We start from the raw sequence: 23478 nt of genomic DNA, 5'->3' as shown, positions 1-23478 counted from the left end.
TTACCTCTTTAGAATTGTGTATGGAATAAATAATTTATAAGTTGCTGCTGAAGGTTGTTTGGTATTTTCGTTTGTAGATGTTTTGCAAGTAAAAAACCTGAAACGCGGGGCAAGTCATAATTAATATCCCTAATTACCGTAACTTAAAACTAGCGGCTTTGGATTCAAATATTATCGTATACGAAGATTAAGTTCACTTTTTAAAATCATCTCCACGATGATAATTATATTATATCCATCGCAAATCAGTATTTTTTTTTTTTGCTTTAAAAGAATTGTTCTATCGGGAGCAATCCCGCGTTCGTTTGAATTGCCAGCGTCCATTTGTCATGTCAGTAATACACATTGTGCTTTATATGACGGCCGTGTATACGTATTTAGAAAAGTTGAGTTTAATTAACATGCATTGGAACCATTTTATTAACACATCTTCCAGTACTGAAACAATTCAAAATGTCTCTGTTACAGTAACACACTGGGGCGTTAATCGTGTGCGTCCAGCTCTACAAGCACATGCACTGTCGTCTAGGCTACGGCCTGAATACAGCTAGCGACTCTCCTATCGATCGGTTACCTGAGTCTCGTAATGCATCTTAATATAGACAGGGGCACAGTAATGAAACAAACAACAAAAATATGGTCAAAGAGGTTTATCTATATGAAATGAAAATGTACATATGTATAAAACATTTGGGAATTTTATGTGGAATTATTTTTGCGCGCTACATGTATCAGTTTGTGCATTACAAGAAGCCCTTTCATAACCTCATAAACGTGCGCACCCCCACAAAAATGGACCCAACTGACAACATTTGTTTCTGCAAAAACTGACTATAAATTGCGAAAACATTAAATTGAATACTATAGAAGGATTCAAAATTAATTTCTTTACAACTTTGCTTCAATAATGCATTAGAAATGTTTATTCCTTTTTAAGTTATTGACAAGAAAATTTGGACACCTCTAACTCCCTAATTATAAGGGCCAGCCCCTTTTTCGGTATACCGAATGAAAGGTCTGGGTAAGACCAATAACTTTTAAAATACATGTTATAACAAATTTTTATCAGGTAGAAAACTAACACGGAAAATACGCGAATTTTTTTGATTTTTTTTCTTACCTTTGTTTCAACATCTATACCACCCCTTTTATTTGCATTTAAATAATAAATAAAATATATCTAGCACAAATTCAATGTATTAGCTTTCAAACCAGCCCATCTTTGAGACTCTGCCAGTCATCGTTAAAGCTAAACCCCTGGACAAAAGAAGTCGTTAAATTTTACTAAAAGGGGAATAACTCAAAACCGGATGGAGACTAAAATATGCAACGACAACATCACGCGGCATGTTATCAGTCCTGAAAATTTCAAAACAATCAGTGAACAAACGAGCGAGATATTAAGGATCAAAGTTGGCGTCTAGAAGAAAAAAAAAATAAGAAATTTGAAAATTTTTCAGAATAATAGTAAGGTTTTCCGCTGAGAGCGGAAAACCTTAATGAATTATTTTTCATTAAATGTTAATATCAATATTGTTGATTTTTAAAAAATATCTATTTGTCAAATATCAGTATTTCTATTACTGTATAGCAGGTTAAAATTGCGATCAGAAAAGATCACGATTTTTTCACAAAAAAGGACTCTGGTATGTGAATATATGAAAGTTCAATAAAAAAAAACAACAAAAAAACAAAAAAAAAATGCGCAAGTAATTTGCCTATTTACGAGCGGTATTCAGCTTTAAAGAGTAAACTAAAAAAAACAGAATTATTAACAAGAGACTGTGAGAGCTCTGTCCTGTCTCGGCTGAAGGGTACAACATTGTCTTTAAGGCATACAGGGCATGATAACTAACGAAAGATAACAAATACAACAACCACAAGTGCTGAATTCAAGAATTTATTTTGATAAAAATCATTAAAAGAGTTCTAAAACAAAATATATATCAAAACCTCTCTTTGTGATATTTCTCAGCTAATCTCTGTAAAACCTTTGCCTGGGCTTTACCAGTCTGTTGCACCAGATTTCTGAAAAATCCATCTTCTATCTGTAGAAGTTGATATGGTGTATCAAATTCAACAAGTTTTCCCTGATTGAAAACCTTGAATAAAAAAGAAATAAATGCAGGTGTTTCAAAATTATTTATATATATACCTACTGTTATTTATGTATTAAATTTACCTACATACCACGGTAATAAAAACAGAAATTAGATATATGAGAACTTTTCACATTGCAAAGCATCAGATTTTATATTGGGATACTTACCATGACTCTACTGGAGTCCATAATGGTATGAATCCTGTGGGCAACTGTTAGGACCGTACAATTCTTGAACCGAATTCTAATTGTTTCCTGGATCAACCTGTCAGTGCTGTCAAAATAAAACTCAGCTTTTGAGGATAACATCGCACCATGACTAAGTGTTTAAATGTATACACCTTCAGTCACCTTAGGCCTACTTCTTACATGTATCAATATAGAATTCAGCAAGCTTGACCTCTACAATTTCTTTCACCTAAATGAACTTATAGTCGACATTAAGATAAATGACCTACTTGTAACCCAAATATTCTGTGCTCCCTATTTTGCAACCTTCATGTGACTGCTAATAATTAATTCCGTGACCTACATATTACTCCTACAGAGGCAGTGAGCTTCTAGTTATCAAAAGTTAACAATACAGATTGTGTGACCTTCTTGTGTGTGTGACCTCCCTATGACCCCTATGGATTGTGACCTTTTTGACAACTCTAAAGTGTGAGTAATCCAAAGACCTAGAGACCTAGTGACCTACATGTACATCTGACCCTTGCATTTTTAATGATCCCTACCAATTCTTTGACCTACTTGTGGTTCTTAAAGATTGTGTGATCTTTTTGCAACCCCTACATATTCTGTGACTTTTGATCTGTACATATTGTATAACTTACTTTAGACTCCAAAAACTTTTGTGACCCCCACAAACTCCATGGCCTACTTTTGGACTCTACAGATTATTTGACCTACTTGTGACATCCCACCCCCCCCCCCCCCCACTTTAAACTCCGTGACCTACTTGTGGTCCACATTGGCCGTGGCCTCGTCCAACACCAGTATGTTGTTCTGTCGGAGGATGGCCCTGGCCAGACACACCAGCTGTCTCTGCCCCACACTCAGGTTCTGTCCGCTGTCAGACACCTCCATGTACAGTCCCTCTCTCTCACTCTGAACTTTCACCTTGAGCTGCACCTGTAATAGAATGCAATGTAGCTTAGACTTAATGCATCTGTAAACACTGATAAAATTTCAATTTCAGACTTTAATAAGTGAGTGTAACATATTTAAAAGACATTATACAATTTATAATTTGTTTTTACAATATTTTAACACTCATCTGCCAGTCTTACTGCCATGTTTGTACCTGTTCTAGTGCCATCCATAACTGGTCATCTGTGTATTCCTCAAACGGATCCAAATTCTTCCTTAAATTACCACTGAATAATATTGGATCCTAAAAAAACAAAAAAATATATTTATCAATTCAGTTCCCAGCATTCCTATGTTTACATTTACAAAGTATTCTCAACATTAGAAGGTAAAACCTCTTGTCATTTGAATAAGATCCTTTACAAACAGTACACAGATATGCAGACCTGATAAACAGAAAACTTGGCTGTTCAATGACCCAAAATAATAAACAATGCCAACATAATGAAAACCTAAACTGAGACTTGTTTAGTGTAATATACTGCAGTAGACCAACTTTTAATCGCAACGACTTTATTTTGCGAATAACCTGTGATAAACCTGGTCACGGCGATTATTTTTTGCAATCAAGCCTTATCTACAACCATGTTGTTTTAACACACGTATGACAAGGACCGGTTTACAGCGAGAAAAAATTGCAACGAAGAGGCTCTCACGAGCTTTGCATAAATTTCTTGCACGCGAATAAAAGTTGGTTTACAGTAAAAAGAAAAGTAAGTTGAGGGAAATGAACTTCATATGCTGGCAAATAAATGTTTGAATCATTTTTTAATACATTGGAGTGTGACTTGTCAGGTTATTATATATGCCAGATATTTTATTTCTGAGTTCATATAATTGGTACCTAACTAGTCCGTTTGACCCTACCTGTGGAATAACAGAGATTTTATTTCTGAGTTCGTGGAGGCCGATCTTTAACACGTTAACATCGTCGATATAAATCTCCCCTGTAGGCTCCGCTAACCTCAGTAATGCTGCAATTAAAGAACTCTTCCCTGCTCCAGTCCTTCCCACAATCCCAATCTGAAAGGAAGACCAAGAGTTTTCCCAATGTCAAAGCATGCTTCATTATGTCCTCATAACCAATGTAATGTCAAAACATTGATGGCATTAATCAGATATCCGTATGCTAACAGTATTTCTTGCTCCTCATCTTTCTGTTCATCTGTCTGCCTGTCTGTCCATCTGTCTGCCCATCTGTCCTTCTTTCTTAAGGTTTCTTACCTTTTTATTTCAACTCATGACATACCTTCTCTCTGCTGTTGATAAGACAGGTTATATTGTGTAAGACTTGGTCGGTATCAGATGAGTACTGTAGTCCTACATTGACTAGTTTAATATCCCCAATTTGAGGCCAAGAGGAAGGGGGCGGGGAATCGGAGACTTTTGGGGCCTCCTGTTCTAGCTTTGTGTAGGATATGATTCTTTCCACAGATGTCATCTAAAATTAGAATCTATTAAATGATTGAAAGAGGAATTAACAAATGACAAATTTCTTCGCTATAAATCAAAACTCTATTTGAAGTAAAAGTACAAAAGCATTTAAATTGATCTAAAAAGGATTCCTACCTGTGTGTTAAGGTCAGCAGATATCCTCATCATGATCTCAAAAGGGTCAGCCATTGTCAACAAATAGTTCAGAGCCATTCCAAACAGTCCCCCGGATAATCCAATCACTGAAGCAGACAAGTACCAATAAGTTTTATCTTGAGAAAATTGAAGCAGTTTTTATATATTATGTAAAAAAAAATCATTATTCATTGTATGTTTCTGTTATCAATTCTTAAAATGAAGTGATCTAGGGCTGAGTTTCTCAAGAGGACTTACTGCTAATGGCCAGATTTATATATGCTGATTACTTAATATTCATCGGCTACAAAAATGCAGCCTATGATAACATCTTTCTGAGATCACTACTTTCTATCTTACTAGCACCACTACTTACTATCTTACTTGGACAACTACCTACCATCTTACCTGGACCACTAATTACTTTCATATATGGACCACTACTTACTATTTTACTGTGACCCCTACTTACTTTCTTACTGCGACCACTACTTATTATCCATGAAAACCACTACTGTAAATTCCTAATTAACGCAAGGAATTAATATCAGCGTAAAATCGCGAGAAACTCGTCTCGCAAATTCTAAAATCTCGCTTTTGATATTCCGACAAATGTAAACTACATGAAACTATGATAAAATTTCGGCATTCGCAATTTTATGTTTTCGCGATTTGATGGAGAATCGTTGAATCGCAGAATTAAGTACTCGCGTAAAATAAGGAATCTACAGTACCTCCTATCTTTCTGGCACCACTATTTATTATTTTACTGATACCACTACTTACTATCCCTGAGAACCAATGACAACAGGATGACAAGGACAAAGTAGACATCCAGGAAGAAAAGAGAACGCAGACTGAACCAGCGGTTTGCGGACAGGAACAGGAAGAAGGCGCTGGTGTGTCGGTCCTGGAATATGTCAAAATCCCGCAGGAACTTCCGACTCATCCCCAGGGCTCGGATTGACTGGAGTCCCACCAGAGTGTCCGAGATGTGAGAGAAGATAGGACTCTGAGCTAATGAAAGAACAAGGAGTTGAAGAAAGTGCTGATGATAAAAACTCAATTTTTTTTAAATTTTCAAAATATGATTTAGCCTGGGCTGCATTCAAGGACATAGAAGTTAGCATGCCTCCTAGGACACATTCAAGTACAGAGAAGTTTTCATGCCTCCTAGATTACGTATCTAGGTAAAATCGAATATGTTAAGTATCTACTATGATCTTCAATGTAGCCCTTTACTTATAACACTCACTCATGGCCTCTAAGCGTTTCATATTTCTTGTAGTCGGTAACGAGAACAATCTTATTAAGTAAATCACAATAACCAAAGGAGTTAGAGGTAACAGCAAGAATGGATTGATGATAAAGGTTATACCAATTTGCATGGCCAAGCAAATGACTATCTAGATTAAAATACATAATAAAACAAATGACGGTGAACATAACAATAGACCCATGGACCTTAAAGGTCACCTGAAAAAAAATGACACAATTTTTCCATACTTTAGTTGATCTTTAAATTATGAAGTATAGAAATATATTAATTTGAATTTTGTTGCAATTCACTGATAATCAGTAATGAGAACTGGTATGCTATAGCTTCTTCTAAGTTCCACGGCTTGAAACTTAAATTCCAGTCAAGGATTGGTTTCTCATAATAATGAAATTCTATGTTTGAAAAAGATACATGTACTAGCAAAAACTATTAAACATACCTCTAAAACGATGTTTGTTAATGAAGGTATGACAGAATCTATCAACCCCAAGTCTCTTGCAAATTTGTTCAATATTCGACCTGAAAGAAAACATAACGTGGCAGAGTCGAGCATGAGCATTGAGGCTGAGAGACTGATTGAGAGACATATGGTGGAAAATATTTTTTAAAAAAGAATCTTTATAATCAAACTCTGTCTAAAAAATAAAAAGTTATAAAAACCATTCATTTGACTTCTTGAGAAAAGACAAGCATAAATTCCATATATATTTCCTTACCCACAGGGTTTGAATCAAAGAAATGAGTCTTGGCCCCCATCACCACTTGGAACATGTTGTTGTGAAGTCTCTTGCTGATGATGACTGACATTCTGAAATACACCAGGCTGAAGAGGCTGATTCCCACCACAAAGACAGACATGGCCACCAGGTACTGCTGCATCAACTCGTCTCCCTGGGTGATGATCAGAGACCCCTCAGGGGTAGAGTTGTTGGTCTGTAGAATGGGTGTTATGTTGTACAATGTGTTTAATCCCAGTGTTTGGTTCAATGTATTGACCACTGGATATAGCGGATAGGATCCATTTTGTGCCTTTACGTTCAGAGAATCGGAGAGTTCAGCCCTGGAACCGAAAGACTTAGGAATTACAGATAAATGTACATGTGAAGTAAGATTATAACTAGGTGTGTAGTTCATGCATTAATATATTGACTGGCATGACTCACAACACCCACAGATATAGGAAAAGTCAAAGTTTATACATGCAGTCAATAAAAACATACTTGCAAAAAGGTGGTTCACTTAACACATACCATTTAGCTAGATGCCAGTCTCCATATCCATAAGCAGCCTGTAAATTTATAAAAATTATTATTAAAGTACATTTATGTACTCGTCCTAAGTAGTCTGAAATTGGGGCAACCAGATACCCAAAAATATTTTGTAGAATTTGCTAAAAAGTTTAAAAAAGTTATTCAAATCATTCTCATTCTTGCATTGTCCCAAAAATCTTATTTTTCATATTTCTGTAAAATCCTTACTATTTAAAAGTATGCAAAAATTTCCGGAATATTGATATGTTTTATAATATATATAATCCATTGATATTATTGTGTGATGTAATACTGTAAGCAAATGGACTACAGGAAACTTAATGTATTTTCAGGAAAAATTTCACTTCATTAGAAGATCAAATATTTTGCATATCATGGATTCAATCTGTCCCCCTATATCCACACCCACACCCAGACTTGCAATCTTGTTAGCTACTATCACTGACATGGGCTATTACGAGAAGGAACAAGGTCAGTGGTAGATACAGCCATGGCCGACCGGAGAGGTAGTAGTCCTTGTACACATTCCAACCAATGCCCCCGGTCTCCGCAAATTCACCGTCATCGACCGCCTTAGTGTTCTTTAGAAGAAAAAAATTCTCTTTAGCTCAATTTTCCTAGTTTTTTACTAGTTTCGAATAACATAAAAATATCAATATTTTATCAATCTAATCAATCTTGTTCCAGTTCGACATATTTTCAGTTTTATCCAAGGTCAGTTGCCATTCCCAGCTCAGGAACCTACCTTCTCCCGTTGTTCATTGACCAATTTTTCTTGTCTCTCGTCTTTTTCTTCCATGTCTTTGTCATGCTTGGTAAGGATGGAGGAAAATTCTGTCCCCTGTTTCACCAGTTCATCATAGGTTCCAACACAAACTATTTTACCCTAAAACAACAAGTTTACAATTATTCCCAGTCAAAGAAGTATAGGGATTAAACTGACCAAAGCAAATACATTATTGACTATATAGTTGACTGAGAATAAGCACCAATGCTGCCTACAGCATTGGTCAGAATAAGTGGAACAAACCTCGTCTAGAACAACAATTCTGTCAGCTGACCTTAGATAATGCAGCTGATGAGTCACCAAAATCCTGGTCTTCCCTTCCAACAACTCACAAATACACCTGAAACAAAAAAACATTAGCTTTATAGTCTCTCTCTCTCTCTCTCTCTCTCTCTCTCTCTCTCTCTCTTACCTCTGGAATAGGTGACTTCCAACCTCTGTGTCCACTGCCCCCAGCGGATCATCCAGTAGATACACATCTGCCTCTCTGTACACCGTCCTATAAATCAATAAAGAATGAAGCGCATGGTCAGTTTATAAGTGTGATGCTGAACTCATCTTAAATGATAACTTGATTTCAACCTGAACTTCAATTGAGTTTATACATTTATTAAAGTCAAGAAATTATTGATGCTTTGTCTTTGCAATCTACATAGCTTAGTTATCATTAACAGATTAAAGTTTACCAAAGAGGAAGAGAATTAATTGACGGTTTGTTATTGTCATTTTTTTACTGGTTAAAGGAAATACTAAACACTTTCACCTCTGATTTTTACCTTAGTATGTGAATTCTTTAAAATTGGGTTGGGCAATTTTTTACGAATTATCATTTTTTCAAAGGTTTGTTGAAACGTTTTTTTATGAATTCAATGAAATAAGAATGTTTCAAAATTTGCTGGGGGTTTTGATTCATGGTCGAAGGTTACCTAGGAAAGCCCAAACAGAAGTTAATACCTTGCAAGGGTGAGCCTGGCCTTCTGACCACCACTCAGCAACAAGCCTCGCTCCCCGACCAAGGTCTGGTCCCCCAGTCTCATCAGCTCCAAGTCCTACAGAGAGTGTGCAGTTATGTACAATTATTAAGAATTCAATAATAACATTTACCAGATCTTTCAAAAGAGAGCAATCAAACAGAGACTCAATAGGTTCTTAAAACGATAGTATTGTCCTTTTGTTATTTCATTTTTTATGTTTTTAAAAACGAGCCAAACCCAAGTTCAGAGATCAGAAGGATAATGTTAATGGAATCTAAAACTGTGGTGATTGAAAAGACGACAACTGAAATACAGGTCTGCTTCTGAAAGTTTCTGGCTAACTCAAGTTACTGAGCCTGGAATTACCTTGTATAAAGCACAAGCATGCAACACCTTGCGATATCTCTCTTGCTCCACATTCTCTCCAAACATGACGTTGGCCTGAAATGTTCCGGACATGACCCACGGCGTCTGAGCCATGTACCCCACCGTACCCTGCACACACACCTGTCCTGTCTCGGATGGAAGCTCTTTAAGAAGGCTCAGCAGGAGAGATGTCTGTTGGCAAAAATATATATTTAAAACTCTTTTGCAGTCTATACATATACGACAACAAGTTACAAATGTATATACAAGTTGCTGTCCTTAAAAAAAGGACTACAATACGTGGACCATTTGCATGCGTTTCCAACGAAAACGTGAAAGCCTTAAGATTATCAGAGATTCCACCGATTCTAGCCCTCTGCTTTTAACCACTAAATTTGTACGTTGTATTATGTATACATGTATGTATAGCCCTGACTTTTTATCTCAGAATTTAAAGGATCCATACTTCTAAAATAATTATGATCTATCTATGAATGAAGTTTGCATGTATAGTATCAGGCATTCGATGAATTCTTCTATTATCGCACACATTACGATTGGCACTACTTTGTTAACTATGCAGTGACAGCTTTGTGTGAATTAAAAAATTCATATTTTGATGCATTTTTCTGGAGATTTAAACTTTTATAGCGACAAAATTATTCAATCATACTTAAATGCTTAAAAAAATTTAATCAGGAAGTTCTCTAGCCTCGCATACTATAAATGTAAAGTTAAGTTACATATGTATTCGGAAAACAACAAAACATTGCAAATTATGCTATTTGATGCATGTTGTAGTATCGGCATGATATGAACTTATTTCATAATACTGATAATTCATATCACATGCCAATCATTTTTTTAAAAGGAATACTTTGTTTCTGTACTCTTTACCGACAACTTTACAATTACAGCGCCTCTGAACTTATGTGTGCATATGGCACGGAATCCTGATCCCGGTTCAGATAAACGTGTGCTAGCCTGGTTCCCTAAGCTATCCACTACACACAGGAACCAGGCTAGCTCATGCGCAGGCTGAATTTTCACCATAGCATCCGGTTTAACCTCGCTTATATATTTTCTGCGTGGACCTCAGGGTCCACGCAATAAAAGAACTTGGATAAAAACCTTTCCAGAACCAACTGGTCCTACTACTGCCAGGAGTTCTCCCTGGAATAAAACGTGAAATTCATATAAAAATAATGAAATTTATTTCATTAAAAAGGATATGAATTTCTTGTCAAAGAATAAAACCCAGACCTTAAAATATCAGAGCTTTGTTACTGACAATTAACTTCTACCTTTTTTACTTCCAGGTCAATATTCTTCAAAGAAAATGCCTCATTCAGCTCCTGAAATAAACAACATTGTAACCTTGACTTTTATCAATCATTTAAATATTGAGATTCGCATAAATTTATTTAAACAATGATAATTAAATTATATCATTAATGATTTTAATTCAGAAAAATTATGCCATTTAAAAGCCAATATGTAAATAGTGATTGAAATAGAGTATTTTGAAATCAATGATCCTTTGAATATACTGAGCTGTTCAGTTTACATTTTAATATCTGATTTTAAACTATTGAAATTTTATTAAAATACCCTGGTAAGTTCTGAGTGTTAAAAATAACCATTAATAAATTGTTAAATTCATTATTTTTATCAATCAAACTCACCTGGTCCAGAAGGTTATCGGCTACACCCTCTTTGTCCTGGGGGTGGTGCCAAAGCCAGCTGGCTGTCATGTCCCTGATAGAGACAAATACACCCTCCTTCTGCATCGACTTGGTTGTCCCTTCAGACTCGGAAAAGACCTTCATATCCTCTACTGTGAGGAAAGACTGTAAGAAGAGTTGCATATGTTGTAATGTTTCCAACTTGTCACAAGACAATAAATTAAAAAAAAAGATTTTTCATTAATTTACTTGGTAAGAAGAAAGCCATTTTTGCCAAAACACTAAATAATACAGTACACATTAGCAGTATTCTGATTTACTGAGAGTTTACCTGTATTCTTTTGAGGGATGATGCCAGTTGTTTGTTATCTTCCACCAGGTACATCATGAAGAGGAAGATGGTCAGTCGCAGACAGAAGACCCAGCCCAGGGTGCTGTAGATCCTCTGGGCAGACAGGGGAACCCCCGTGTACCACGCTGTTCCAAACAGGGCCATGCTGATGACCACAGAGGCACTCTGGAACAATCCAATGTTGATGGACTTGGCAATATTGGCTTTCCATATCTCAGAGACTTCCCACCTGAAATCAATGCTTAAAATAATTGAATTGTAAAACATCATTATGTCTATAAATAAAGCAAAGATTTCAAACACTTGATATTTCAAAAATTCAATAAAGCCAAGCAGCATTTAAAATCAATAAAAGTAACAATTACCCTCTGATGTTAAATACAATTTCACTGAATGGTTTTTCCCAGCAGTACATTTTGATCACTCTCATTCCAGCGATTATCTGGTTCATCAAATGGATCCTTTTGTCTCCTGCAGCTCCTATCTTCATCCTTCACGAAAATTATTCATAATACATAACTTGTGATAATTTTAATACAAATTTTCTTAAATCATTAACAATATTGAACATTTCTTGATATAGTAAATCACAGTTGCATCAGATATGCTTAAAAGGAATTCACCCTTACAGTGAAATCGGTATCATTTCCCCTAATCTTTTCATTACGTATCAGATACATGTATAATGAATTACATCTGTTACATTAATAACAAATCAAAATTATTCATACTCGGCATTCATAGTTTGTTTGTGTTTTTGTTTTACTTTAGATACTAAAAAATATGCCTCAGTTTGAAAAAGCAAGTAAATATCTGCACCTCAATTTCCCATAAATCCATCCCAGCATGAACTGTAGGGGTAGGAGAACTAGGGTGACAGCTAGAGTAAGGAAGCTGACCAGACCTATCTGTTGGTACAACAAGTACAGGATAGCCACAATCTCCAGGGGACCCAGCCAACAAAAATGGAAGCTGTCGATCGTCTGAGTAAAACAGTAGGTCAGCACTCAAATAAAACTCAAGTTTTTTTCAACAACAAAAAACAACATAAAATTGTTTCATTAAATTTACCTACGGAAAATGTTCTTACATATCTAAACTTCTCTAAGTCCGTTGACAAATGGTTGATTATTTTTCCTGATGTTGTGGAATGTTTTGACCAGCTGCTCATTTTGAGTATCTGGAAATGTCATTTTTTATCACGTAACAAGATTCAAGATTTCACAATGAGAACTTCGTTAGCTATGGATAAAAATAAAAACTAATGCAATTTTAGATTCATTGGAATACTAATATGAATATGGTGTTAAGGAAGCATATGAACAATTTTGACTTGACTGTAATACACAATTTTGTAAAATTAATTACAGTATTGTTTTGAATCAAACCAAAAAACTTAGTATTTTCCGTTTAAGTAGATGTCAATGTAATAAATCAGTTATTTAAGTGTACATTACTACCACCTCGGTGTATTAATTATCACGTGATGTCTGTAATTTAAATAGTCTGCAATAGATATATCCCTCCATATCAAATGAGTTTGAACAAGACTACCTCAAAGTTTGCACTAAACAATTAACATATCAAGTAAAAACAAAACATCTCAGCTTTATATACATTACTGCTAGAATCCTATATATTCTCCTACACAATGTAGATTAAATAGTTATTCATCGAGTTCTCCTAAAACCTTCTACTTTTATACAGTTTGCACAGAAAACTTCATGTGGCATCAAAGTATTACAGAAAACATGATTCTAGTAATTAGCACTTCTCAATTTAAGCATTGATCAAACTCTTGATACATGTTAAATTAGAAATATATAGGGTAGTGTTGTTCAAGTTGGATTTTTATATTATAACAACAACAGAAGAATTATAGCTTGGTCGTGAGATAAAAGCATCTTTACATACCTTTTACCTAATATTTGATACAATTAACATCTATTCCATTGATCTCTTGTTCAATTTTCAGTAAATAAAACAAACATACTTAGAGGGTTTTTTTTTTTTACATTTCTTGTATTTTATAGTTGACAATGCTTTCTGTTTTAATTTACACAATATTCCACTTTCAGTCATGATGTCATCAATGCATAAATCTACATAATACATCCTATAATAATTTATGGGGGAAAAATTCTCTCCGTTTTTTTGAATTTGCGTTTTATCTAGGTTTCTTTGCTTTAATATTTCTATAGATACATAATAACGAACATTTGTTACTAGTATTTATAGGAATAACATGTAACTTAGATTCCATATGCTTCCTTAACACCCCTGGGTAAACAGTGAATTGTAGAGTTTGTCCTACCTTCCTATAAATGAGGCTAGCCACAGCTACTTTCATTTTCAAAGCAATGTGATCGCAATTGAAGAAATATCTGGGATTGACGATCAGCTGTAGAATGTGGCTGACTGCCACCACCGTCGCGTAGATGTACACCTCGGTTTGTGACAAGGTGGAGCCAGGCTGGAAGTAGGAGATGATCCGACCAATCAGGTAGGGCTGGGTAATTCTGATACCTTCCTACACAGGCACAGGTGGAAAAAAATTATTGTATGTGAACCAACAAAGAACATCCAAAAAAGCATTTATTTCTGCATCTGGTAAAAAGTACAAGGTATTCTTATCTGTCTTTTAGTTAGAGCATGTTGATTGTTGGACAACCAATGTATTAAACTGAAACCTACCAGGATTTATTTCATGATACTGTAAAACGAGAAAATTTGGCGCATACGTATTTTAGCGCAAACGCAAGTGCCAGTACAATAGCGCAATTATATTTTAGCGCATGCATCTTTTCTTTAAAAAAGAATACAAAAAATGTTGTTGTTTAAAAAACGATCACGCCCAAAATTTAGTTCTGTGTTCACTCAAGCATGTGAACACAACGACTTTGATTTCTATCTCGCATGCACGGTAAACTGTCGTTGAGAACAATACACTTACTTTTGTGTAAATCGTCAGTATGAAAACTTCATTTATTGGCAACGATGTGTAATTTTTGTTGGTAAACAAATTAGAGTTATCAGACTTTGAATTTAACGTGTCGACTTTGATAACACTAGAAGAGTCCCGAAACTTAAAGTGAAATCGAATGCTACATTTACCATGAGTTTCGATCACTATGAGAGAATCTTTTTCACAGTAATTTTACATTAAAATAACACAAAAATAGGTATCGTCTTGTTATCTATATATCCACTAATCAGAGATCAAAGAAATTATGATCAATCATGTATTGTCAGCGTTAACGATCGCCACGCATTTTCACCTCGAGGCGCTAAATGGAAGTGGCATGGGGAGAACCCCAGTTTTCAAGGTGCTAATGAGAGATATTAAAAAGCAATTAAAACTGAATTAATTAATCCATGTTTAGGTACTTATACCCGATAACCCATACCGTTTACTTGTGTAATTGTTTAAACAAACAGAACCGACAGCATCTGATATTTAAATGAACACTTCTTTATAGCCTAAAAAATGGACTGACGTTATTGTTTTTCAACTTGAAGAAATTTAATACATATGGAAAATCGTTGGCGCACTATTAATTTTAGCGCTCAGAGGCAGTTGCGCCAAAGGCGCTAAAATTTGTAGTGCGCCATATTTTCTCGTTTTACAGTATCAGAAATTTCTACTATAATTTTTATTTGTATCATAAATAAGCGACAATTTACAGAAAATATACAAATGTCAATAGTTTTAACACTGCTGGTGCATGATTTACATAATGCTTACAGAGGCAACAAGAAAGATGCCATTAATGCCCCACTCCCATTTGAACTCTGCAATCACTGCCCAGTACAAACTTGGCTTTTTCCCTTTATCTTCACATTTTTTCAAATGGGCATTCCAGGATCTACAAGCATGCAACAGACGGGAAAGAAAAGAATAAAATATTCATAATAGAGTAGCTATTATTCTACGGATTTCTGAATCATCGGACAAGACCATAGTAATAATCTTATGACTATTGAATCAATTTACGTGTGTGCATGACTTTTCTTACTTTTCCATGCGATCCCCTAACAAGTCGGACTGGTCCTCTGGTAAGACATCGTACAGATGATCCTGTGTCAGGGGGTGGCGAAAACCATAACGGAACAGAGGAAAAGCCCACCTTCATCACCAAACACAATAATTATCATTAAAAATATCTCCCACTTAAATCACAAAAAAACTATCAACAAAAATAAGAAATGCCTACTTAACCAAAGACATTACATAAAAACTTGTTTAGTATAGAAACGGATATAGCTTAATCTCAGATATAATAAAGTTTTGTCGAGTCCCTGGCAAAATTTTCATAACATCCTTACGCGCATTACTCAATTTGTATGCACACACCGTTGCAATTATGAGATTTTATCTTTCAAAAAATAATGATTCAATGCTGAAATGTTACAGTATATATTGTAATTCTATGAGTGTCCCATCACTGGATGTTATATTTGATTTATTTTACAAATCATAAATCTCAATCTGTAAGCTACCACAAACTTAGTGCTTATTGCAAAACAGTCGGTCTAGATAAAGTTGAATTCTGTTGGAATTCATATCATAAAGTGCTTACAAAAAAGTGTATGGAACTTACCAGAATGTAATCTTAGAGAGCCAGTTTGCAGTACCGTAGGGACACGGTCCTCTCAAATTGTTTTTCATTGTCACAGCTATCTAAGTGTTTTTATTTTTTGGGCGAGTATCTCATCATTACATCCACCTAAGAAACAATGAATTTAATCAAATACACCAGAAAACAGTATCATGTTTCTGAATTAGTATCTGATTACAACAGGTCAGAAAACTCTCCAAAGATAGCTCAGTGAAGGAGCACCAGAACTAAGTTACTATGGATCAACCTTTCACTCTTTTCTGTTCATTCCTCCTTTCGTACTACTGATGATATGTCATGGCCGATGGTACCTTATTTTGGCAGTGTATACAATGTTGCTTAGTCCAATGATACCACTATGACAAGGTAAACCTACCTTTTGTTTATAGAAAGGGGAGAAATTTAATTGGATGGAGGGGGTGGGGTGGAGGGGGTAGGGGTGGGGAGAAAGCAGTATTTAAAACTAATAATTTGGACCATGTATACTAGCCTAACATATCTATAAGACTTACTCGATATGAAGGGGCCCAAGTTCAATTTCTGCTTTAAATATGATCCTTTTTAATAAACAATTACATTAAACAATTACTTATAGTTTACACTTCCGGTACATATCATATTTTAGCACATACATACTCAACATTTCACCAAACAAGTATACACGATTGGAACATTTAAGTTTGCTTTTACACTTCCTCAATTAATATTCCTTTCAGAACTGAACACAAAAAATGCCACGTCAATGAAATTTTGAGAAATGATAAAATTCAAGCAACAAGGATATATTTTTTATCAGAATTTATTCATGTTAATGTACGATATCATCTGTTGGTACGCTGGACTTTAACACCTCTGATCTGAGTGTTTAGTTGAACACAGTAAATAAAGTTAATTATCTGTTGTTCAAGATACAGTCTATGTGGGTGACAAGCATCATAAAAAGAAGGATATATAATTATAGAACTTACCTTAGGATTTAGATAATCAAAGAAAGAAGGCATGTCCTCGACAACATGGTGTCCTTCAGAATCGTACTAGTTACTATGCGGTATAACTGAAATTTGATAAGAACAATCTGCTTCACTGTGTCAATGTAAAAAATGCAAAGCAGTAATAAAGGTAGAGTATGTGTTCCCTAGCTCTTGAGATTGACATTGTAGAAACAGCTTGTGCTCTACTAACATCTATTTGTATGCACCGGAAAATAAATTTAAACAAAAAGAACTGGGAATTTTTTGTTGTTAAAATAAGGTTTTTTTTACATCTTTTAAAGTCCATTAATTATTTTTGTTATCCAATCCATAATCACCTCATGTTTTGTGTTGCATCTTTGATAAGTAACATCAGCTCTCACGATACTCATGTTAAAGTCTGACAATTATTAGCTTATGGTTTTTTATTCTACACACCAACTAGAATTTCTAAATTCTTCTCCCACTTAATGAGTGCATCAGTTAAAATTTTGTTTTCTTCAAAAACTAACAATAAAAGAACAAATTATCATTAAATAACAAATACGCTGGCATCCTCCATTAAACGCAACAAAACTGAATCAGGAATGAATAATTTTGAATGTTGGGGGTGTTAGACTCAATATGATTATCCACTCAGGAGCAAGTTGTAACATCATAGGAATGCCGTTATGGAACAGTCTGAGGGACAAGCGTATCTAATGTGTTTCATCAAAAGCTGACAAGCATATTGTCGCTTATGGAAGTCAAGAGCCCCTGAAGGTAGCTGGTAAATTTACAGCAACCGTAAAATACAACCAAACCGTTATACCGGATGTGGATTTCATGGTCATCGATAGGAAGGGAAAGGCCCTACTTGGTCGTGATACAGCTCTATAGGGGTGTTCTACAGGTTGTGTGCAGCGTTAGTAATGCCGTCAACGCAGATAATTGTTCTGTGTCTGATAAGTACCCTCAGTGCTTCAAGGGGGTAGGAAAGCTGAAATCGTTTCAACTCGAAATTCCGATTGATCCAGGTGTTAAGCTATTGATTCAACCAATGAGGCGGATACCGTATAGTTTGCGTGACAAACTCGCCAACAAGCTAGATGAACTGCTTGACCTGCCCCCGGTGCCATAAAACTTAGACCAGCTGACTTTTGATTTCAGTCAGTCTCACTTTTCCACAAGGAATATTTAGTGTAAAAGATCAAAAGTGACCACGCCTAATTTTTATAATCTTGGGGCCTGGACATCATTGAACGCGATGAAGAGCCATGTTCGTGGGTTTCGCCCATTATGTGCGTTCCGAAACATTCAGGTGATGACATTTGATTGTGCGTAGACATGGGCCAGGCCAATACCGCCGTCAAGAGAGTTCGTCATCCTATTCCAACCGTTGATGAACTTTTGCATGAAATGGACACTAGTACTATTTTTAGCAAACTTGATGTTACTTGGGCATATCACCAAATTGAATTGAAACCTGAATCTCGAGAAAGCACTACTTTTGTAACACACAAGGGTTTATTTAGATACAAACGTCTTATGTTTGGTATTACTTGTGCCCCTGAAATGTATCAGAAGGTCATGCAACAAGTGTTGCAAGGTTGTGAGGGTGTACACAATATTATCATTCGTCCTCTTACATATATTCATAGCTAAATATTTATCCAGCGCATGCATAGATAATGACCACTAATTTATAGAAACAATAAAAGTTTTCCCGTCACTACCCATCATAGTTAATTAAGCGCTCGCTCAGAGAATACCACCCGCGTATTACACCAACTTTGTTTCCTTTTTATTAATTTTTTTGTGAAAACATTTCATTTATTTCGTGCTATATTAGATTAATATGGATGAAAAACAGGAATTTATCATCATCCAGCAGCGCCCGGGCTCCCCTAGCAAACGTACTGCGAAAGAATCGACATTGTTTCCGGGGATGCTGACGCCATTGGCCATTGAAGGGCACGCTGCCTCAGAGCAGCTTACTATCATGCCCACAGATGCTTCAATGCCAATCATTTGTGGTTCTGATCCCACATTTCCTGTGGCATTGCTACACTATATCACTGTTAATGCTGACAAAAAAATTCGAATTCGAAGTCGCTGATAGACCCACCAGTGGTAATTTGATACGCCAGCCATTATACTCTCGGCCTACTCATAGTGGTTCTGTTTTGGCGCAATGTTCACCTATACGTTGACTTTGCCAGTCTGCTCCATCAAAGTCTTTGTTTGCGACCAGTGTCTAGGTTTGATAAAGACTTGGATCATGGCCTTCAAAAGACCCAAGGTAACATTTGTAGTGGCCTCTATCCTACTAGTATGCTCGCAGACAAATTGAATGAGTTGAAAAAATCAAACCCTGAAAATGAAATCATTAATGAGTTGCTTACTCTATCTGAAGATGCAACTTTTTTGTTATCACATGCTTCAATTTTGATGTCACTATCTCGAAAAGAACACTTGAAACATTTCTTTCAAGGAAATTATAAAGATTTGTGTAAAATTTTGTAGAAGTTACCGACAACTTGTTTGGTTCAGAGCTTTTTCAAGCTTGAAAGAACATTTCAAAAGCTTCAAGGGCTACTTCCAACATTTTTAAGAACAACAAATCCTAGCCTCAGGTCCCTTTCATTCCTTTCGTCTATGTCCCAGTGATTTCTCTCGATTTATCAAAGGCAATTACAAAACCAACGGTCAAAAGAATTAAAAAAAAAACTTAAGATGGAACCCAAATTCTCCAACAACGAACACTTCAAAAATGTCTACGACAAAAAAACTCAAAAGAAACATTTAGAATTTTGGACAATGCTAATTTCAGATGCAAACATTTTAGAAACAGTTCAGAGTTACAAAATAATTACTTCAAGAGGAAATAGATTCATTACTTCAGAAGCATGCAATTATTCAAGTGCAAGAAACTCCACAGGAATTTATATCCACAATTTTCTTGGTTCCGAAGAAATATACAGGAATGTGCCCAATATTAAACCTGAAACCCTTGAACAATTTTATGGAAACATTTCATTTCAATATGGAGACTCTTCAAACAGCTCTAAATTTACTGCAGAAAGGAGATTGTCTGGTCAGTGCTGATCTGAAAGATGCATTTCAATTCATTATCAATATCGAAAATAAAGATCTGTTTGAAAAATTCATGAGGTGCGAGTTTCAATGCCTCCCATTTGGATTAAAATCTGCTCCGATGAAGTTTTAAAAAAACCACAAAGCCAGTTTTGTCAGCCTTGAAGTTTCATCGAGAAATTTTTTAAATCGACGATTCTCGACAATTATTTAAATCGACTTTTCTCTGTGGATGGCAAAGAGTGCACAGGCAGTGAAGGAACCAGGTTCACCGGTAGTGAACGTATTTCACAAGCAGGTTTTCAAATCAACGAATAGAAATCTTCCCTAAAACCGTGATAGATACAGTACAGATAACACTTTCTTTACCACAATGGAATGTTCAGCGAATTCTCGAAGAAATCAAACTTTACTTCTTCAAGTACAACCCAAAATTCGTTCCGTACCACATGTCATAGGGCTCTTTGTTGCAGCCTTTCCTGCAGTTTACCAAGGCCGTCTCCATTATAGTTGTTTTGAAAGAGACAAAACAAAAGCCTTGCTTCAAGTTCAATCGTACCAAGGGAAACTGACATTATCTTCAGAATTAATAATGGAATCAAAATAGTGGATTCAGAATTTAGAAATTCACAATGGGAAGCCAGTACAATTTCAAGATCCGACCATGATTATAACTACAGCTGCTTCCAAAATAGGCTAAGGAAGAGATGAACCAACAACGAGGGCAACATTGAGGAAGATTCATTTGACAGCGGTTCACATTCCAGGAGTGAAGAACACGAATGCCGACTTTCTCAGTTGACATTTTATGGATCAAATGGAATGGCAGTTAAATCTACAGATTACTTGCAAGATTATTAAACGACTTTTCCAGCAAGAAGTAGACCTATTTGCAAGTCGCCTAAATTTCCAGATTCCATGTTATGTGTCATGGCAACCAGATCGTATGGCTTGGACAACAGATGCCTTCTCAATTCCATGGAAGAACCTAACAGTCTTTGCATTTCCTCCATTCAACCAAATATCTGCCGTGCTTCAGAAATTATTAAGGGGCGATCCTCTTCTAATACTGATAACTCTGATTTGAAAAACACAACCATGGTATCCACAAGTTCTTCATTTGTCTTGCAAAAACCCAATTATCCCTCCAACAGTGAACAATTTAGGGGCATTGTCTTAGGACCAAGAACAGAAGCACACTATGGAGAAGATCCTCAAGCTACTTGCGTGGACACTGTGCGGAAACATTTCATTGCAAGAGGCTTTTCAAAGAAAACAGCGGAAATACTTAGTAAGGCATGGAGAAGCAGAACTAATAAACACTATCAATCTGCAAGGAGACTGGTTGGGCTGGTGTAGCAGCAGGAGTGTGGATCCATTTCAACCATCTATAGTTGAAGCTGTGGAATTTTTGTTTTTGTGAATTTCAGAAATATGTCATATAGTGCATTTAACAGTTATCGCTCAACTCTATCTACCATTATTCCACGGATTGATGGTTTTCAGATTGGAAAGCACCCAACTGTTGTACAGTTTCTGAAAGGTGTATATAATTTGAAACCAGTAGTACCAAAATATGCTTGTGTGTGGGGTGTTTCAGTAGTTCTGACATTTCTTAATTCAGTAACCCGAATGACGAACTATCGTTAAAGGATTTAATGGACACATTAGCTATTTTGATAGCTTTCGTTTCTGCAGACAATCATTTTCACTTTGGATTTTATCACTTGAAGATATTTCCGAGAAAGGCAATCTTTGTAATTAACAAATCGACTAAACCAGCCAAGCCGGCCAAAAGAATAATTCTACCAGCTTAAACAAAGTGGTCGAAATTGTGTGAAAAGTCAGTTTTGCAGTGTTATATTAATAGAACTTAAGAATTACGGAGTAACTCGATGCTGTTTATCTCAATTTTTAAACCTCATAAGGAAGTTAATTCAAGTACTATTGCCAGATGGATTAAATCTGTGTTGATAAGGTCCGGAATCACCGGATATGGTGCCCATTCTACAAGAAGCGCATCCACTTCGGCAGCCTTAGAAGCAGGACTTTTATTAAAAGATATCATGAATGTTGCTGACTGGTCAAATTCTTCAACTTTCAACAAATTCTACAAAAAAGTGACTGGGTCATTGGACGTTTCTTTTGGAAAGACAATTTTACAATCTTCTGCTTAGGCTGTATAGAATATATACATGCTATGAAGTTTGCATATTTAGATATAAAAGTAAGATGACGAAGGATAATATACTACATGAAAAGGGTAAGGTACTTACCTGTAGGATAATTGGAATTATCCAAGTCCTTGTGATACAGTCATAGCTAAATCCCTCCTTACCCATCCCTGGTTTTTTAAAAGTTTTTATCGGCACATTTTCTCTCATTTGCCCACACCTCATAACTATGATGGGTAGTGGCGCTAAAACTTTTATTGTTTCTATGAATTAATGGTCATTTTCTGCGCATGCGCTGGATACTGCATATTTAGCTCTGAATATACGACAAGGACTCGGATAATCCCAATTATCCTACAGGTAAGTACCGTATCGTTGTCTAAATGTACATTATGGATGATATCATTGTACATGCAAGTAGTCAAGAAGAACGATGATAGAAATGATAGATGTCTTGAAAATGTTGTCAAAGTCTTGTATGAGAAAGGTTTTACCTTTGATAGGGACAAATGTCAATTGAACATGTCACAGGTTGTTTTTATGAGTTGCCTTCTGCGCCTTGGCAACATCTCGCCGCGGATCTCTTAGGTCCATTGCCGAGCAAGGAGTACATATTCATACCAGTTGATTACTATAGTAGGTAGTTCGAAGTCGCAATCACGAAAAGTATTTCCTCTGAGAATATAACGGCATTGATTTCCTTTTTACTACAAAGTTGATGATCTTGAAGTATGCGATGGCAATGTGGAACAGAAGAAAATGGGCAAACTGTCTTCCGATAAACGTCGTAGAGCAGTTAAATCCGATATTCATACCGTTGCTAAAGTTCTTGTTAAACTAGATTGCGATCACAAACTATCCACACCATTCAATACAACACTGTTTAAAGTTGTTGAGAAGAATGGTAATAGTGGAGTTATTGAATCAGATGGTGTACAGTACAAACGAAATGTTACACATTTGAAGAAATTCAAGGAGAGAGAACATAATTGTTTGTCAGATGAACCAAAATTGAGTGAAATTGATGAGAGAGTTGATTAAAACTGTGAGGCACATCCAAGTGAAAATGTTAGTTATAACTCACAAAGTTAATGTAGCACTGAGAC

At 35.8% G+C, this 23478-nt stretch overlaps 2 protein-coding genes across 4 annotated transcripts; both read right to left on the bottom strand.

Moving 5' to 3' along the window:
- Positions 1-1946: 1946 nt before the first annotated feature.
- On the bottom strand, positions 1947-4447 carry LOC128191407 (ATP-binding cassette sub-family C member 4-like). The gene is made up of 6 exons (XM_052863467.1): positions 4424-4447; positions 4118-4273; positions 3405-3494; positions 3060-3232; positions 2270-2375; positions 1947-2048 (listed from the first exon to the last, which is right to left on the bottom strand). The coding sequence occupies exons 1-6, from the start codon at positions 4445-4447 to the stop codon at positions 1947-1949; spliced, it is 651 nt and encodes a 216-aa protein (XP_052719427.1).
- LOC128191817 (ATP-binding cassette sub-family C member 4-like) lies at positions 4135-17244 on the bottom strand. 3 transcript variants are annotated; one of them, XM_052864132.1, is made up of 26 exons: positions 17121-17244; positions 16135-16260; positions 15550-15660; positions 15279-15399; positions 13848-14063; positions 12624-12713; positions 12353-12516; positions 11899-12024; positions 11513-11762; positions 11182-11346; positions 10801-10851; positions 10628-10669; positions 9497-9688; positions 9111-9205; positions 8569-8655; positions 8400-8496; positions 8115-8255; positions 7816-7950; positions 7349-7386; positions 6815-7158; positions 6538-6617; positions 6075-6225; positions 5606-5836; positions 4820-4926; positions 4500-4704; positions 4135-4273 (listed from the first exon to the last, which is right to left on the bottom strand). In XM_052864132.1, exons 2-25 carry the CDS (start codon positions 16200-16202, stop codon positions 4585-4587), a joined length of 3222 nt encoding a protein of 1073 aa, XP_052720092.1. In that variant the 5' UTR covers positions 16203-16260; positions 17121-17244; the 3' UTR covers positions 4135-4273; positions 4500-4584. The 3 variants fall into 3 exon arrangements, with proteins under 3 accessions (XP_052720092.1, XP_052720093.1, XP_052720094.1); XM_052864133.1 differs by lacking the exons at positions 4135-4273; positions 4500-4704; positions 4820-4926 and having other exon boundaries at positions 5612-5836; positions 6075-6100; XM_052864134.1 differs by lacking the exons at positions 4135-4273; positions 4500-4704; positions 4820-4926; positions 6075-6225 and having other exon boundaries at positions 5625-5836.
- Between the last annotated feature and the right edge of the window lie 6234 nt (positions 17245-23478).

The sequence above is a fragment of the Crassostrea angulata genome, chromosome 7, assembly GCF_025612915.1.
Source record: "Crassostrea angulata isolate pt1a10 chromosome 7, ASM2561291v2, whole genome shotgun sequence".
In the NCBI taxonomy this organism is placed as follows: Eukaryota; Metazoa; Mollusca; class Bivalvia; order Ostreida; family Ostreidae; genus Magallana; species Magallana angulata.
The sequence above is the reverse complement of the archived record's forward strand: the minus strand, read 5'-3'. Positions and strand labels throughout refer to the sequence as shown.